Source organism: Mobula birostris, chromosome 7 (genome assembly GCF_030028105.1).
Source record: "Mobula birostris isolate sMobBir1 chromosome 7, sMobBir1.hap1, whole genome shotgun sequence".
Taxonomy (NCBI): Eukaryota; Metazoa; Chordata; class Chondrichthyes; order Myliobatiformes; family Myliobatidae; genus Mobula; species Mobula birostris.
Window position 1 is genome coordinate 26,563,729 of NC_092376.1, and position 17,855 is coordinate 26,581,583.

Sequence of the window (17,855 nt, forward strand, 5' to 3'; positions counted from 1 at the left end):
AGTTGAACATAGAGCCGTAATCCACACATACTGTAGTAGCTCCAAAGCCAAGTGGACAAGTGAGATTGTGTCTGCTTTAGATCTGTTCTGGTGGTAAACAAATTGCTGTGGATCCAGGTCCTCACTCAGACGCAAACTAATTCTAATTATAATCAACCTCTCCAAGTACTTAATTAAAATAGATCTGAGTGCTGCCAGGAGATGGTCTTTGAGGCAGCTCACACTTCTCTTCTTGGGCACTGGGGTAATTGTTGCCCTTTTGAAGCCGGTGGGAACCTCTGACTGTGGCAGTGAGAGACTGAAGATGTCCGTGAACACTCCAGCCAGTTTGTTGGCACAGGGTTCATCCTCTTAAATGATATTCGGACATCAGTGTCCAAAACAGAGATCACAGGGTCACCAAATTCTGTGGGAATTTGCTCTGGTGTAGTTTTATTTTCCCTTCTGAAGTGTGCGCAAAAGGCATTGAACCCGTCAGTGAGCGAAGAATCACTGTCATTTATGCTGTTAGGTTTCACCTTGTAGGAAGTAATGGCATGCAATCCCTGCCTTAGCTGTCGTGCATCCAGTTCTATTTCTAGCTTCACTTGGGATTGTCTCTTGGCTCTCACAATGGCCTTCTATAAGTCACACCTGCAATGGATTACTGTGCAAAGATCTCTTTTGTTCTATTTGTCATTTGTCGCAAAACTGGGAGCACATGAGACTCCCTTATGCACAGAATTGCAGTATCATGGGAGATGACAGGAGAATTTGAAATGCAGGAAGATCAGAGCAGGAGTCGCCCACCAGACCCTTCAAACCTGCCTCACCATTCAAGGCGATCGTGGTTGATCGATGCTGTCCTCAACTCCTCTTCTAAAGCACAAGGAATTGTGAAGTCAGGAGTCCATCTTACTGTACTAGGGAACCTTTCAATATTCTTACAACAGTGCTGTTGAGGCTGTCCTTGAGTCTGGTGATATATGCTTTCAGGCTTCTGTATCTTATGTCCAATGGAAGAGACGATGTCTGAGATGTCTGGGGTCTTTGATTATGCAGTTTGCTTTATAGAGGCAATGAGAAATACAGACCCAGTCTATGGTGTGATGATATGCTGAGCTGTGTCCACAACTATCTGCCGTTTCTTGCAGTCACAGGCAGAGCAGTTGCGATACTAAGTTGCAATGCATCCAGATAGGATGGTTTGCATGGTGCAATGATAAGATGATTGGCAAGGATCAATGGGGACAGGCTGCTTCCTGGATTATTGATTAGAAGCAGTTTGCCATCTTCCCAACAGATAATTTCTGTGAACAAATAAGGACGGTAAAAATCCTTACGGACAACCTGAATGGTTTGGAAATAAATTGCAAAGACTGGGAGATAAATGCAGAGCCAACACAATCCAGAACTCAATTACAAAACTGTGTGACAATGGTAAATGTTGAGGAAATTAAGACACTGCACAAATCCTACATTTGAGTTGCCAGCAACTGACAGCTTGGTAGGCTAGTTAATATCTAGATGACAACGGTCAGACTTTCATATGTGCAGCCCAAGAGTATACAGAACAAAAAAATCCACTTTCCAAAAGTAGACTAGTTTATTATTGACCCATGGATCCAGGTACAATGTAAATCTTTTTTTTACATTACTTCCATGCTGATCATTTTGGCACATCAGTAAGTTGAGGTAATACAAGGGATAAGCAGTAACAATGCAGAATGGAGTGTTACAGTTACAGAGAAAATGCAGCTGCAGTGGTCAATATGGTGCAAGGCCACAGCAAGTGAGTTTTTAAGGGCAAGAGTCCATCTAATTAGACCATAGGACATAGGAGCAGAAGTAGGTCATTTGGCCCATTGAGTCTGCTCCACCATTTCATCACGGTCGATCAAATTTTCCTCTCAGCCCCATTTTCCTGCCTTCTCCCTGCATTCCTTTGTGACCTGACCAATCAAGAATCTATCAACCTCTACCTTAAATATATATACAGACTTTGCCTACACATCTGCCTGTGGCAACGAATTCCACAGATTTACCTAAATTCCTCCTCAACTCCGTTCCAAAAGGACGCCTCTCTATCGTGAGGCTGTATCCTCTGGTCTTAGACTCTCCCGCCAAAGGAAACATTCTCTCCACATCCACTCTATCAAGGCCTTTCAACATTCAATAGGTTTCAAAGAGGTCAGCCCTCATTCTTCTGAATTCCACTGAATTCAGACCCAGAGCCATCAAACACTCTTCATGTGATAAGCCATTCAATTCTGGAATCATTTTCATGAACCTCCTTTGAACTCTCTCCAGTTTCAGCACATCCTTTCTAAGATAAGGGCCCAAAACTGCTCACAATTCTCCAAGGGAGGCCTCAGCTGTACTTTATAAAGTCTCAACATTACATCCTTACTGTTATATTCTAGTCCTCTTGAAATGAATGCTAATGTTGCATTTGCCTTCCATAACACAGACTCGATCTGCAAATTAACCTTCAGGGAATCCCACACATGGATCCCAAAGTCCCTTTGTGCCTCAGTTTTTTGTATTTTATCTCCATTTAGAAAAAAGTCAATCCTGTCATTTCTTCTACCAAAGTGCATGAACATACACTTCCCAACACAGTATTCCATCTGCATTTTTTTGCCCATTCTCTCAATCTATTTAAGTCCTTCTGTAGCCTCTCTACTTCCTCAAAGCTACTTGCCCCTCCACCTATCTTTGAATCGTCTACAAACCTTGGAACACAGCCATCAATTCCAACATCCAAATCACTGACATATAACGTAAAAGAATCAGTCCCAACATAGATCCCTGTGGAACATCACTAGCCACCAGCAGCCAAACAGAAAAGGCTCCTTTTATTCCCACACTTCGCCTCCTGCAAATCAGCCACTGGTTTATCTATAGTAGAATCATTCCTGTAATTCCATGGGCTTGTAGCTTGTTAAGCAGCCTCATGTGTGGCACCTTGTCAAAGGACTTCTGAAAATCCAAATACACACTATCAACTGGTTCTCCTTTGTCTATCCTGCTTGTAATTTCTTCAAAGAATTCCAACAGATTTCCCTGAGGAAGTTATGCTGACTATGACCTATTTTATCATGTGCCTCCAAGTATTCCGAAACCACATCCTTAGTAATCAACTCCAACATCTTCCCAACCACTGAGGTCAGACTAACTGGCCTATAGTTTCCTTTCTTCTGCCTCTCTCCCTTTTTGAAGAGTGGAATGATATTTGCAATTTTCCAATCTTCCAGAGCCATTCCAGAATCCAGTGATTCTTGAAAGATCATTACTATTGCCTCCAGAATCTCTTCAGCCACCTTTTTCATAACCTTGAAGTGTACAACATCCGGTCCACCTCAACTTATCTACCTTCAGGTCTTTCAGTTTCCAAGAACCTTCTCTCTAGTAATGGTAACTTCACACACTTCATCACCCCTGACACCTGGAACTTCCACCATACTGCTAGTGTCTTCCACAGTGAAGACTGATGCAAAATACTTATTCAGTTCGTCTGCCGTTTCCTTGTCTCCCATTACTACCTCTCCAGCATTATTTTGCTGCAGTCCGATATCCACTCTCACCTCTCTTTTACACTTTATTTATCTGAAGAAACTTCTGGTATCACCTTTAATATTGTTGGCTAGCTTACTTTTGTATTCTACCTTTACCTTCTTAATAACTTGTTTAGTTGCCTTTTGTTAATATTTGACTAATTTCCCACTATTTTTCCTCTGTTATATGCCTTCTCTTTGGCTTTTATGTTGGCTTTGACTTCTTGTTAGAGACAGTTGCGTCATCTTGCCTTTAGAATACTCCTTCCTTTTTGGGATCTATATATCCTGTGCCTTCCGAATTGCTTCCAGAAATTCCAGCCATTGCTGCTCTGTCGTCATCCTGCCAGTGTTGTTTTCCCAATCAATTCCGACCAACTATTCTCTCAGGTTTCTGTAATTCCCTTTACTCCACTGTAATACTGATACATCTGACTTTAGCTTTTCCTTCTCAAATGTTGATGTGAATTCAATTATGTTATGATCACATACTCCTACGAGTTCTTTTACCTTAAGCTCTCTAATCAATTCTGGTTCATTGCACAACACCCAATCCAGAACAGCTGATCCCCTTTGTGGGCTCAACCACAAGCTGCTCTGAAAATCCATCTCTTAAGTACTCTAGAAACTCCCCCCCTTGGGATCCAGCACCAATCTGATTTTCCCAATCAACCTACAAGCTGAAATCCCCCATTGTAACATTGCCCTTTTGGCATGCACCTGCTATCTCCCATTGTAATTTGTAGACCACTTCCTTACTACTGTTTGAGAGTCTGTATATAACTCCCATCAAGGTCATTTTACCCTTGCAGTTCCTTAGATCTATCCATTATGACTCAATACCTTCGGACCCTATGTCACCTTTTACTGAAAATTTGATTTAATTTTTTTTCACCAACAGAGCAACACCACCCCTTCTGCCTTTCTGCCTGTTCTTTCGATACAATGTGTATCCTTGGACTTAAAAGTTATTAAAGGTGATGTGTATCCTTGCTCCCAGCTATAATCTTCTTTCAGCCATGATTCAGTGATGCAGACAACATCATACATGCCAATATACATAACACTTCTAACAAGTTCATCTATCTTATTCCGTACAACGAGCACATTCAAATATAACACCTTCAGTCCTGTATTCACCTTTTTTGATTTTGTCCACCTTTTACATTGCAGCTCATCCTATTTGCCCTATTATCAGCCTCTAGCTTGGAGTCTCAGTGCACATTGCCACTGTTTGTAAACCAACTACCTCACCTTCAGCACTATCACGCCAGTTCCCATACCCCTGCCTATTTAATTTAAACCCACCCAACAACTCTACTCAACCTGCCTACAAGGATACTGGACCCCCATAATTATGAAAATTAAGTGTAAACAATTTTAAGTCCTGGTTAAACCAATAGAATATAGTGCTATAGAATAATTGCATATACTTTTAATAATTGCTATCTAGAAGTTATTGCTGTTAGCAAGGACAAATGACCTTACATTGGGATAGCAAGCCTGTGAAAAAGTTTCCTCAGTCCTTTGATCTTGAACAGTTTGGCCTCATTTGCCAATTGCTCCTACCCTGGACTTGACAACAGGTGAATGATGAACCGAAACCATAACTTAGTTTTCCCATTTATCTGTTCTGTTTGTTGTGTGGTAGCAAGATTCACAGTCTAAAGGAGACCAGTGTGTTTCACAGACTGCAAAATAAGGGCCACATCCCAAACAAGGTCAAGTTCAGGAGATTAGCGTTCCTCATTTGGAGGAGATGTTCCTCAAAGTGTTGGGAGTTTCCTCAAAAAGGTTGGGACTTCCCTCAAAAGATTCTCATCATATTCTCCTCATTGTATTATGCTGCAGCAGTGATCCTTCACTGTGGATTGACATGTACTCCTGGAAATCAGGAGCATTTACACCCTGTCAGTCTGTCACTTACAAGAAGCTTGTCATTCCGAAGCGAAAATTAAATCATAAAAATTGTACTGCTTATAAAAATCAGCATGTCAGAACCTGTCATACATTAATAATTTTTCCTGTATTTGAGAGGAACTCCTGCATGTAGAGAATCCAATTTGCTCCTTTTTGACAGCCATTTTCTTAAAACTCCTCTTTCTCACTAAAGTAATTCTTTGCTGCAAAACTGAGCTGTCTATTATGAGAGAAGCATCTCCTTCAGTTTAAAGTGATGGCAAAAGTGAAGTTAGTGCAATCAAATCAACAAGAAAGCAATTGTGTCTTGTTCCTACAATCAGGTTTATTCATCACTGGCAGATGTCAGAGAAGCAAACGACATAGAACATTACAACACAGTACAGTCCCTTCGGCCCATAATGCTGTGCCAACCTTTTAACCTACACTAAGATCAATCTAACCCTAAAGTTTTTTGGGTGCAAAGAGTTCATTTTGTGGTTCACCCATCTATAGACTGAAGACCCCACTTTGGATTCACACTTCACTGGGATAGGATATTTCATACCAAACATTTTCCTGAGTGAAAGATTCAAACGGAATCAACTATTGGCTACCAATAATCTCCAAATTAATTGCTTTAAAGATTTAAAATGTGTTTGTATTTAAACAACAATTACAATGAATGATTCTTCATTTACATTGGAATGGAAATCTATTTAAGACTCTGCTGTAGCATAGAAGCTCACCATAATTTTACACTTATAAAATTATCAGTGTTGAATCTCCTGAACATCAGGTATCAAATTCTTGGATTTTGTACAATTCTGATTTATATTCATTCACTACTTTGGCTGTACACACAACAGCCACAACCTTAAGGTGTGAAACTCCTCCCTAAGCCTCTCTGACTTGTCACCTCCTCCTTCGAATCCAGTTTCTTTAATCAAAGTTTTTGATCAACTGTCCTAATGTTTCAGACCTCGCCTGGCTGGCGGTGAGAGGGGCCCTCCCAGTCAGAGCCCTCCTGTACGCCCGGAATGTCGTCCCCGCACCCCACTGCCCACGGGAGGACTGCAGTGAGGAGGAGTCTGTGACCCACCTCTTCGCACACTGCCAGTTCGCAAAGAGGGTGTGGAGGAGGATGGACGGGCTAGTGTCACGTTTTACCCCCAGCAGCTGCGTGACAGAGGACTCTTTGATCTACGGGCTGTTCCCGGGGACGCACACGGAGACCAACGTCCGGTGCTGCTGGCAGATCATCAACTCGGTGAAAGACGCTCTTTGGTCGGCCCGAAACTTGATGATCTACCAGCACATGGAGATGTCCGTGGGAGAATGCTGCCGACTGGCACATTCTCGGCTGCAGGAGTACGTGCTGAGGGACGCACTGAAACTCGGTGCAGGAACCGCAAGGGCCCGGTGGAGAAAGACCACAGTATAGGTTTCTCCACCCGTGGGAGTGGGAGGGGTCGGTGGGCGGGGAGTATACCCCTCAACAATGATATGGTAAGCTGAACTACTGGAGTGCCACGTGGGTGGCTATAAATACAGATATATACTGAGTCTAATGGAAACGTATGTAAAGGATGAAAAGTTATTGAATGGTTTATTGTATATATTTATTTTTGAATAAAGTATATTTTGAAATTAAAAAAAATCTGCAGCTTAGTGCCAACTTTTTAACACACCGCTCTTTTAACCACTTTGGGGTGTTTTGCTGCATAAAAAAGGCACAATCTAAACCAAAGTGACAGTTCGTTTTAAATATATTAAAAGTATTTTTCCCAAAACACATAACAAACTCACCAGCTAACACACTTTTCGTCCCTCTTCCCTCCGGGAGAAGGTTCAGGAGCTTGAAGACTCGTATGGCCAGATTTGAGAACAACTTCTTTCCAACTGTGATAAGACTGCTAAACGGATCCTGACCCGGATCTGGGCCGTACCCTTGAAATCTCCGGACCTGCCTCTCGGTTTTTTTGCACTACCTTACTTTCCCTTTTCTATTTTCTATTTATGATTTATAATGTACGTTTTTAATATTTACTATCGATTTGTACTCCAGGGAGTGCAAAGCGTAGAATCAATTATCGCTGTGATGATTGTACATTCTAGTATCAATTGTTTGGTGACAATAAAGTATGAACTCAGAACAGATTAAAGCTATATCCTAAGTTCAACATTACAGGTCACTTATTGAATGAGTAACACATATAAAGTGCTGGAGGAACTAAGCAGTTCAGCAGCATCTATGATGGGAAATAAACAGTTGGCGTTTCAGGCCAAGGCCTTTCATCAGGACTCAAATGTCTCAGCCCAAGATGTTGAATATTTATTCCTCCTCATAGACGCTGCTTGATCTGCTGAGCTCCTCCAGAGTTTTGTGTATGTTCCTTAAGATTTCCAGTATCTGCAGAATCTCATGTTATTAAATGAGTAGCAGGTTTCATTGAAGGAAATAGAGGACAATTTAGAAATCTGGCTTTTTTCAAAATGTAATCATGACCAATACATAACATAGGATATGAACTAGGACTGAACACGACAACAACATGGTACAACGTTACCTTGTCTCTCTCCTGTTGCTTCTCGCTATCAGCTTTGACTTCTTTGGCTGACGTTTTAGCTTCTTTGCCAATATACTGTTCTTGGTAACCCTTCTGCTTTTTTCTTGCCACAGTCACCCAAGCTGGCACAGTGGAGTCTTCAACAGATGATCCATTATCTTTGTTGAAAGGTTGCCCTTTGTCTGCAGAAGGGAGATGATAAAAATCAATATTTAATGATTAAGATCTTTAAAGCTTTATTTGTCACATACTCATCGAAAGATGTAGCGAAAATGTATTGTTTGCGTCAAATCAATTCGGCGAGGATTATGCTGGGAAGCCAAGCTACTAGTGCCAATATAACATGCCCCAAAATCACTAACCCTAATCTGTACATATTCAGAATGTGCGACAAAACCAAAGCACCAGGAGGAAATCCACCGGGCCGGGGGAGAATGTACAAACTCCTTACAGACAGCAGTGAGAATCAAACTCTGATCTTACTGCTGACGCAGTAATACCGTTATGAATATACTCATTGGAATTTAGAAGATTGAGGGGGGATCTGATTGAAACGTATAAAATCCTAAAGGGATTGGACAGGCTAGATGCAGGAAGATTGTTCCCGATGTTGGGGGGGTCCAGAACGATGGGTCACAGTGTAAGGATAAAGGGGAAGCCTTTTAGGACCGAGATTCGGAAAAACTTCTTCACACAGAGAGTGGTGAATCTGTGGAATTCTCTGCCACAGGAAACAGTTGAGGCCAGTTCATTGGCTATATTTAAGAGGGAGTTAGATATGGCCCTTGTGGCTAAAGGGATCAGGGGGTATGGAGGGAAGGCTGGTGCAGGGTTCTGAGTTGGATGATCAGCCATGATCATACTGAAAAGCGGTGCAGGCTCGAAGGGCCGAATGGCCTACTCCTGCACCTATTTTCTATGTTTCTATAACCATCATGCTACCGTGCTGCTCGACTCTCAACAACTTGCACAGATTCCCAATGCACTATTCACCCATGAACAAAGAAACAACATCTCACAAGATGAGGAAAAGCTTAATTAAAACAGATCTTTAATATATTAATTCCAAAGTATGCTTGATTAATTGTTTAATTAATTTGTTTCAGTGCTTCTTTGTTCATTAGGTTGATTCCCCAGACAAAGTGTTGGTTTCCATGCAACCGTGAAGCAGATTCTATCCACACTCTCTGGAGATTAGCAAAGAACGAGGTGGCCTAATTGAAACTTACAAGACCCTAAGAGATATCGACAGGATAGATGATGAGAGGATGGTTCTCCTTTTAACTACTGCATACTGAAAGACCTAGATAGAGTGGATGCGAAGAGTATGTTTCCTATAGTGCAGGAGTCTAGGACCAGAAGGCACAGATTCAGAACAGAGGGACATCTACTTAGAACAGAGATGAGGGGGAATTTCTTTAGCCAGAGGGTAGTGAATCTGTGAATTAATTGCCACAGATGGCAATTAGGTATATTTAAAGCAAAGGTTGATAGGTTTTTAATTAGTTAGGGCATCAAAGGTTACGGGGAGAAGGCATAAGAATAGGGTTGAGAGGGATAATAAATCAGCCATGATGGAATGGCTGAGCAGACTCAGAGGGCTAAATGGCTTACTTCTGCTCCTATATCTTATAGCCGCATGGTCTAGAGCTAGACAGGATTAGCCTTTAAAAAAAAGTCATCCATTAGTAGTAGTTTTGACTCTGAGCGTCATTTTAAACTCTCAAGCCTTGGGTGTTGTAGCGACCAAGTCAGTGAGTGAGTACAAAGCTGCTGGACTACTGGGGAGTGAATACCTTTGAGGAACAGGTGAGAAAGTTGCGGTCAAGGCCATATTAGCTAGAACTTTCTTGAATGACTAGAAAATATAATTTGTCTGGCTTTATATTGCACAGCAGAGATAATGGGAATTTCCTTGGTTTTTATGTAATGTAGATGAAAATAACTATTGTCCTAGATAAACTTTTTTTTTTAAAAATGAGTGGGAAGAGCCAGAGGTTTTGCAGACCTGGGCGACTTCTTCGAATTTATCTGCAAAACAGTTTAAATCTCCTTTTCTCATGTCTTTTCTTTCCTTTTTCAAAGTGGCTGAGGTCCTGTTGGAGCCAGCGATCTACAGCTGTGCACAAAATACATTCTTCATGGACGGTGGGTTCTCGCTCTTCAGAACCTGCTGAGCAGCCTGTGTTTTGGGATCTCCCGGAGCAGCCTGAAAGATGTGTGCCTTTGGGGGCGCAGCCCTGAGGATGACCCAGTTTGCCGCTGATGTCGCAGATTGAAGCGTCACGGGAGATTGAAACATCAAAACAGTAGGTGCAGTTGTCAGATGCCTCTGCACTCGAACAACTGCTCTCTCTCGAAAGTGGGAGAGAATCTGCTGATTCTCGAGTAGGGGGAACTTGAAATAAGCGACGCTGCAGATTGTAACATCGAAACGGTGAGTTGTTGGCATCCCCTCTCGCTGTGGCAGGAGCAGCATCTCCCTCCCTCCCTCGTTAGTGAGAGAGAGGGCCTGTTGAGATGTTCAAGCACTGGGATGGACAGTAGTTTTTGATGAACTATAGATTATGGTCTCTGGGAGCTTGCTATTGCCCTCATGGTGGTTGGGGGGGGGAGGGCTGATGCTTTTTTGCTGGAACAAGCTGGGGGAGGGTTGATGCTTTGCTGCTGAATGTGCAGAGGAAGTGGGAGGAGGGCTTTGGGGTTCTAGCGTTTCTCTGTCATTCATTCTTTGGGGTTTTTTCTTTGTTTCGTAGCTGTCGGTGAAGAGTAAGGATTTCAGGTTGTATACTGTGTACATTCTCTGACATTACATTGAACCAGTGAAATATATTTTGCTGTATTCTCTGCAGGCAGTTTGAAACTGAGCCCAAAATTTTGACAGAAACATCAAAACCTAAGATTGAGAAGTAGACCTTACTCCCCAACCCCCTCCATGCTTACACTCACTCACAAACACACTCACACTCACCTTACTCCCCAACCCCCTCCACCCCCCCACACTCACACTCACAAACACACACACTCACAAACCCTCACCTTACTCCCCAACCCCCTCCACACACACACACACACACAGTCTTGCAATATTATGAATTTGGTGAGCCTGAAGGACGTTTCAATGATAATTCAATATATTATTTCATATTCCCTTATGACAAAGAAAGCAGCCATTTCCAGCTCATCATGTCTGGCTCACAGAACATTCCTGGTTGCTGACCAACTTACCCAGTGGCAATTTATAGCGGCTGATGAACCCATCAATCCACCTGCCCTTGAGGGGTGGGGGGAAACCAGAGAAACCAATCAGTCACAAGGGGAGCATGCAGACTCCACATAGACAGCAGCAGGACTCAGGAGTGAACCCCAGCTTCTGAGGCTGAGAAGTTGCACCACCCCACTGCCAAAGTATTTGAAGATCCTTCCAGTTTTTAAAACATTTAAGGGCTAAGTAATTTTTTTCCACATTTTTAATAACAATTATAGCTAGGATGATGGAATTTAAACTGGTATTTCAGCAAAAACAACTTTAATTGGTATCACATTATTTGCATAACGTTTCAGTTTGGTGTTGCTCTACCTTGTGGCAATTAATGGAAAGTCTATACAACAGGTTCACCTGAAATATCAAATAGGGACAAATTCTACTTCCAGATCTCAGGTGTATTAATATACCTCATTTGACACAGAACAGTACAGCACGGTACAGAATCTTCGGCCCATAATGTTGTGCTGACCAGCTTAACCTAGTCCAAGATAATCTAATGTTTCCCTTCCACGTAGCACTTTATTTTTCTTTCATCCATGTGCCTATCTAACAGTCTCTTAAAAGTCCCTAATATATTCACCTCTATCAGTGCGTTGCATACACTTAACATTATAAAAAAACCTACCACTGGCATCCCTCTATACTTCTCTCCAATCACCTTAAAATTATGCCTTCTCGCACTAGCCATTGCTGCCCTGGGAAAATGTCTCTGGCTGTCCACTCTGTCTATGCCTTTTATCATCTACTACACCTCTACTAAGCCACCTCTCATTCTCCTTCGCTCCAAAGAGAAAAGCCCAACCGTGCTCAACCTTTCCTCATAAGACTTAGAACATTATTGTATGCCTCAATGGGATAGCCAGTGAAGTCTCACACCATGGCCTGGTTCAATGACATAATGTTTCTGTGATTCTGTTTAATCCATCTTGAGAAATCGAATAACCTAAAGCATGGCTACCATCGATGATAATTCAATGAAAGCCGCAGGTTCCACCTGCCTCCCTGCCTCCAATGTATCCCTCCCTCTCCCACTCCCCATGTGGTTTCACCTGCCTCCACGTTTCAAATGCAACTCTCCCTCTCCCACTCCCCATGTGGTTCCACCTGCCTCCGTGTCCCCAATGTACCCCTCCCTCTCCCACTCCCCACATGGCTCCACCTGCCTCCATGTCCTAAATGGACCCCTCCCTCTCCCACTCCCCACATGGCTCCATCTGCTCATCATCTTTCACACCCACTTAGCCCATCAAGTGCTTTTTCATTCCCTACCGAGGCCACCTCATCTTATGCCACATCATCACACACTCCACATGTCCTTTAATAAACTACTTTCCCTACTGTGATAGGTGTAACAATGGAGAAGCTTCACTTATTCATATGTTATGGACGTGCCCAAGTCTTGGAAAATATTGGAAGGGAGTATTCCAAACTTTTTCTGTACTCTTTAAAGTAAATTTTAAGCCTAATCCTTTGACTGCCCTATTTGGTATTGTTGGAAGGGAAGATATCATTTTGAAGACATCTGATCTGCACATTCTGGCCTTTACCTCTCTTATGGCTAGGAGGGTGCTTTTGTTTAAATGGAAGGATGCTGTTCCGCCAAACCATGCTCAGTGGTTGTGGGATGTTATGGCATGCCTAAATTTAGAAAAGATTCATTGTTCAATTTCTGAATCTAACCAAGATTTTCAAAATTTTTGGGGGCCGTTTTTAAATTATTTTCATAATCTTTGACTTCCTGTTAAAGTACAGAAGTTGGCGGCGTGACGCAGCGCGCGCGGCTGTTCCAATTGATATCGATATGTGTAACTAGGGGCCGTGCACAATCCTGATTTGATGGGGACAGCCGTGAGAAGCATGGAGGAACACCTAGAGAAACTTCTGAAATTCCTGCTTCGCTGCCGCTGCTACTGTGCAATGGAGAATCTCCAGAGGGGAAGGCCCCAAATCCTCGGCTTTACCTATTGTCGGTTGGCAGGGCCGGGGTCGGAATGCTCGGCAGAGATGGTGTTCGGTGCCGGAGAGCTGGTCGGAGGCTTGGAATTTTCGGGCGGACTCAGAGTCGGACTTCGGTCAGATGCTTCCAGTGTGCTGCATCGGCAAGTTGGCAGCGCTGGAGGTTGACCGTCTGTGTGAGATGATGGGACTTTCGAGAGACTTTGAGACTTTACCGTGCCATGGTCCGTTCTTATCAAATTACGGTATTGTTTTGCACTGTTGTAACTATATGTTATAATTATGTGGTTTTTGTTAGTTTTTAAGTCGGTTTGTCATGTGTTTCCGTGATATCATCCTGGAAAAACATTGTATCATTTCTTAATGCATGCATTACTAAATGACAATAAAAGAGGACTGCGTCTCCTCATGATCTAATCTAATAGTAAATTTTATTATCAGATAATTTTTTTTTCTTTTCTCCCCCCCCCCAAACAGCTTCGACTTTGGTAGTGGGTGTAGATCCCTTTTTTAAATAAAATTGTTTATATTCTAATATACGAATTAATCTAATCCATATGAATATAGAGTAAGGAGTTTGTTAATGTGATTCAATATACTGTATCTGGTATTATTATATGTTTTCTTTTGTTTTATAATATGTATTCTCTTGAACTCTGTATTCTTCTATATAGAAATCAATTAAAAAAATTGGAAAAAGAAAAAATAAGCTACTTTCCTCAGAAACAACCCAGTTCCTGTTTCAAACAATAGTTTACTTCAGAGAACAGCACTTCCTGATCATGCTCTGTATCAGTTTTCTCAGAGACTAATCTCAGTTCCCTGAATGAACTGTGCAAATTTTTGCAGAATAATCTTTATTACTTACTGCTAAATTTATCTGCCTTGAACTCAATTTATGTTACCTATTTTTTTCACATAGCTTCTTAGAAATAGTTGGGCACCAGGCCAAGTGGTTAAGGTGTTCGTCTAGTGATCTGAAGGTTGTTAGTTCGAGCCTCAGCTGTTTGGGTCCTTGAGCAAGGCACTTAATCACACATTGCTCTAGTGTCTGTGCGAGGAGTGGCGTCCCACACAGACTTCCAATCTGCGCCTTGTAACGCATGAAAATGCCCGACGCAGGCCCCTCATGGTCTGAGTCGACGTTCCCTCCCTCCTTCTTAGAAATAACAAGTTTGAATGCAGCAGCAGTTGACCAGATTTGAACTAATCAGACTCCTTGTGGAATGGTGTGTTTTAACGGAAATTTGCATAAGCAGAAATATCCATCACCATAAGAAAAAAATGATTATACAGTAATTTCTTCTGAAGTGTTGATTATACAGGTGATTTCCTGGATTTTCAGTGATTTTAGATTCCAAAATCCCCGAAGTAAATCAATTGTAGATTCCAAAATCCCCAAAGTAAATCAATTGTAAATCTGACCAGAAACTTAATATTCCCACATTAATACCTTCCTCACAATATCCTTCTCGCAAAACTTCAACATAGTTCTCTGGAAGAAAGGAAATCAGTTTATCTAATGGATGAATAATGGCATTGTTATAATTTGTACACATTCAGAAAGCCTTACCAATCAACCATATGACCAAAGGTCATTTTTGTTGGCGAGTGCACACGCTGTGCACTCTGGATACTCTGTTCAATAAAAACTGAAAGAAAGATCGGGTCAATGCAAGCAGGCTTTTTCCGCTGAGGTTGGGTGAGACTAGAACCAGAGGTCATGGGTTAAGGGTGAAAAGTGAAATGTCTAAGGGGAACATGAATGGGAATTTCTCGATCAGAGAATGGCGATATCTGCCAGCAGAAGTAGCAGGTACAGGTTTGATTCCAACATTTAAGAGAAATCGGGTAGGTATATGAATGGAGGGAGATTGATGGGTCTAGGCAGAGTAATCGTTCAGCATGGGCTAGATGGGCTGAGGGGCCTGTTTCCGTGCTGTAATATTTTATGACACTATGACTCGAAACAGACCAGAACAAGCTCAGAGGAGTTACAGATCTTCAGATCTGAGACGGACCATTCAGTCTATCTGCTCCACGCTGGATTTCCATAAGCCTCCGTCACCACCTTCCATTGTAAAATATCATATTTCCTCCAATTCCTTTCTCTCTCATCTGGCTTGCCCATCAATACATCCAGAATACTCACCTTAACCACTTTGTAAGTGATGAAATCCACTCCTCCCCCCATGCCAAACGTCAGTGACCACGCCCCCTATCCCAGAGACAGTGAGCTGCACTGGGGGAATCAATTGTCACCCTAGGGGAACACGTCAAACAAACCCACTGCCTGAAATGGACTGGGCTTCCTGATAACTCTCCTGGCCAGGGTGTTACTTCACTAAACTAATCAGCCATCTGATAGTCGAAAACTAGCCCTTCATTACCATAATAATGCAATGCTGCCTTTGTCAATGGACACACGAGTGACAAAAACTAGTCAGATTTTAACAGCAGTTTAGAGTTTGTACATAATGTAGTAGATTTTCAATTCAATCACTTAACCGAGTTACAGAAATTTTCCAACACATTGGTACAAAAGACAGCTGAAACCTCCAACTTGTGAAAGACAGAGATAAACAAATCCCAAGGATCATTCAGACTCTTACAAAAATCTTCAGGATCCACAGCTGTGAGTTTGTGGGAAAAAATAGCTGGAAGCTCAGTGTTTTAAAGTGTCTTATCTTCTTCTTAGGTGGCTTCCCACCATTGAGGTGACTTGTTTGCAGTCTGGTTTTGAAACTGGTTTATTATTTTCACATACACACAGTGGGCATTTTATTGGGTACCTCCTCTACCTTCATTACGTTCATGATCTTCTACTGGCGTAGCTCATCAAATTGTTGTGCAGTAAATAATTTTCTGCATACCACTGTTGTAACACATGGTTATTTGAATTACAATCAACTTCCTATAAGCTAGAACTAGTCTGGCCATTCTTCTCTGACTTCCCTCATTAACAAAGTGGTGTTGCCCACAGAACTCCCACTCACTGGACATTTTTATTGTTTCTCACACCATTCTCTGTAAATGCTAGAAACTGTTATGCATGAAAATCCCAGGAGGCCAACGGTTTCTGAGATACTCAAACCACCCCATCTGGAACCAACAACCATTCCATGCCCAAGTCATTTAGATCACAGTTCTTCCCCATTCTGCTGTTTGGTCTGAACCACAACTGAACCTCTTGACGTCTGCACGCTTCTATGCATCCAGTTGCTGCCACATGATTGGCTGATTAGATACTAGCACAAATGAGCAGGTGTACCTTATACAGTGGCCACAAAGTATACATTAAGACAGTGAAAATCTTAGTTTTGCATGCCATACAGATCATTTCAAAACATAAATACATTGAGGAAGTACAGGAGAAAGGCAATAACAGAATGCAGTGTTACAGTTACAGAGAAGTTACAATGCAAGTAGTCAATAAGATGCAAGGGCTATGACAGGTTAGATTGCAAGGTTAAGTGTTCATTAATGTACAAGTGGGTGTTCAAAAATCTTATAACAGTGGGAAAGGAACTGTCCCTGAGGTCTCTGAGACTGATGGTGCATGTTCACAACTTCTGCCTGATTTTGCCGGGGGGGGGGGGGGGAGGAGAGAAAAAAATGTCAGGGTGGGAGGGGTGTTTGATTTTATGTGCTCTGAGGTGACATATGGGGCCAATAGAGGGACTGCAGAATAACGGGGTAGGCAGCTGAGTAGTTTGTTACATGATGGATTCGTTCTGTGTGTGTCTGACGCGCAGACATGAGGTTCTGAATGCTGCATCTTCACTTCAAGCGCTGGTGGACCAGGCATTCCCAGGAGGCAGCAGGAAGGTTGTATTTTTCCAGGCAAGCCTTGAGCATAAGTTTGAACCTTTTTCTCTGCCTATCATTTTCCATGACAGAGCTCAGAAGTGAAAGCCTGAGTTGGGAGCCTGGAGTTGAGCATACCAACGACATGGCCTGCTCAATGTCGACCTGGGAAAGGAAATGTTGCTTCACCTTATCCTTGTGAAGTAAATTCATTACCAAAGCACATCTACATCACCATATACTGCTCTGAGATTCACTTTAATGCACGCATTGACAGTGGAACAAAGAAATACAATAGAAGCAATGACAGACTAGACACAAAGACTGACAAACAACTAATGTGCAAAAGATGATAAACTGGAAAAACAGAAAAAAATAAGTAATAATAATGAATGAATAATAAACAATATTCAGAACATGAATTGTAGAGTCCTTCAAAGTGAGTCCATAGGATGTGGAATCAGTTGTGTTGAGCTGAGTGAGGTTATCCATGTTGCTGCAGGAGCCTGATGTTTGAAGGGTAATAACTGTTCCTGAACCTTTTGATGTGGGGTCCAAGGCTCCTGTACCCCCTTCCCAATGGCAGCAGCGTGAAAACATGTCCTGGATGACGGGGGTCCTTGATGATGGGTCCTGCTTTCTTGTGGCAGTGGTCCTTGGTCAGCTGTGGAGAGGGCTTCATTTGTGATAGACTCCTGTGGAGTTAAAGGGTTTTGTGCATAGTGTCTCCATCTGAACCAACAATTCCATTGATTACTGAACCATTGAACAGATATTTTCCACTTAACCAACCAAACATTGGCTAAGGATATTAAATGG

The 17,855-nt window shown here is 42.2% G+C and overlaps 1 protein-coding gene across 4 annotated transcripts in view; it reads right to left on the reverse strand.

Moving 5' to 3' along the window:
* Window positions 1-17,855, reverse strand: part of LOC140200061 (CRACD-like protein) — a 202,602-nt gene that overhangs the window by 8,469 nt on the left and 176,278 nt on the right. For 3 of the 4 annotated variants that reach the window (XM_072262767.1, XM_072262766.1, XM_072262768.1), the window contains 2 exons: window positions 14,683-14,724; window positions 8,006-8,187 (listed from right to left, as the gene is read on the reverse strand). In XM_072262767.1, the coding sequence (XP_072118868.1) occupies window positions 8,006-8,187; window positions 14,683-14,724 (224 nt within the window). The remainder of the gene's footprint in view (window positions 1-8,005; window positions 8,188-14,682; window positions 14,725-17,855) is intronic. The other variant, XM_072262769.1, reaches the window with a different exon arrangement.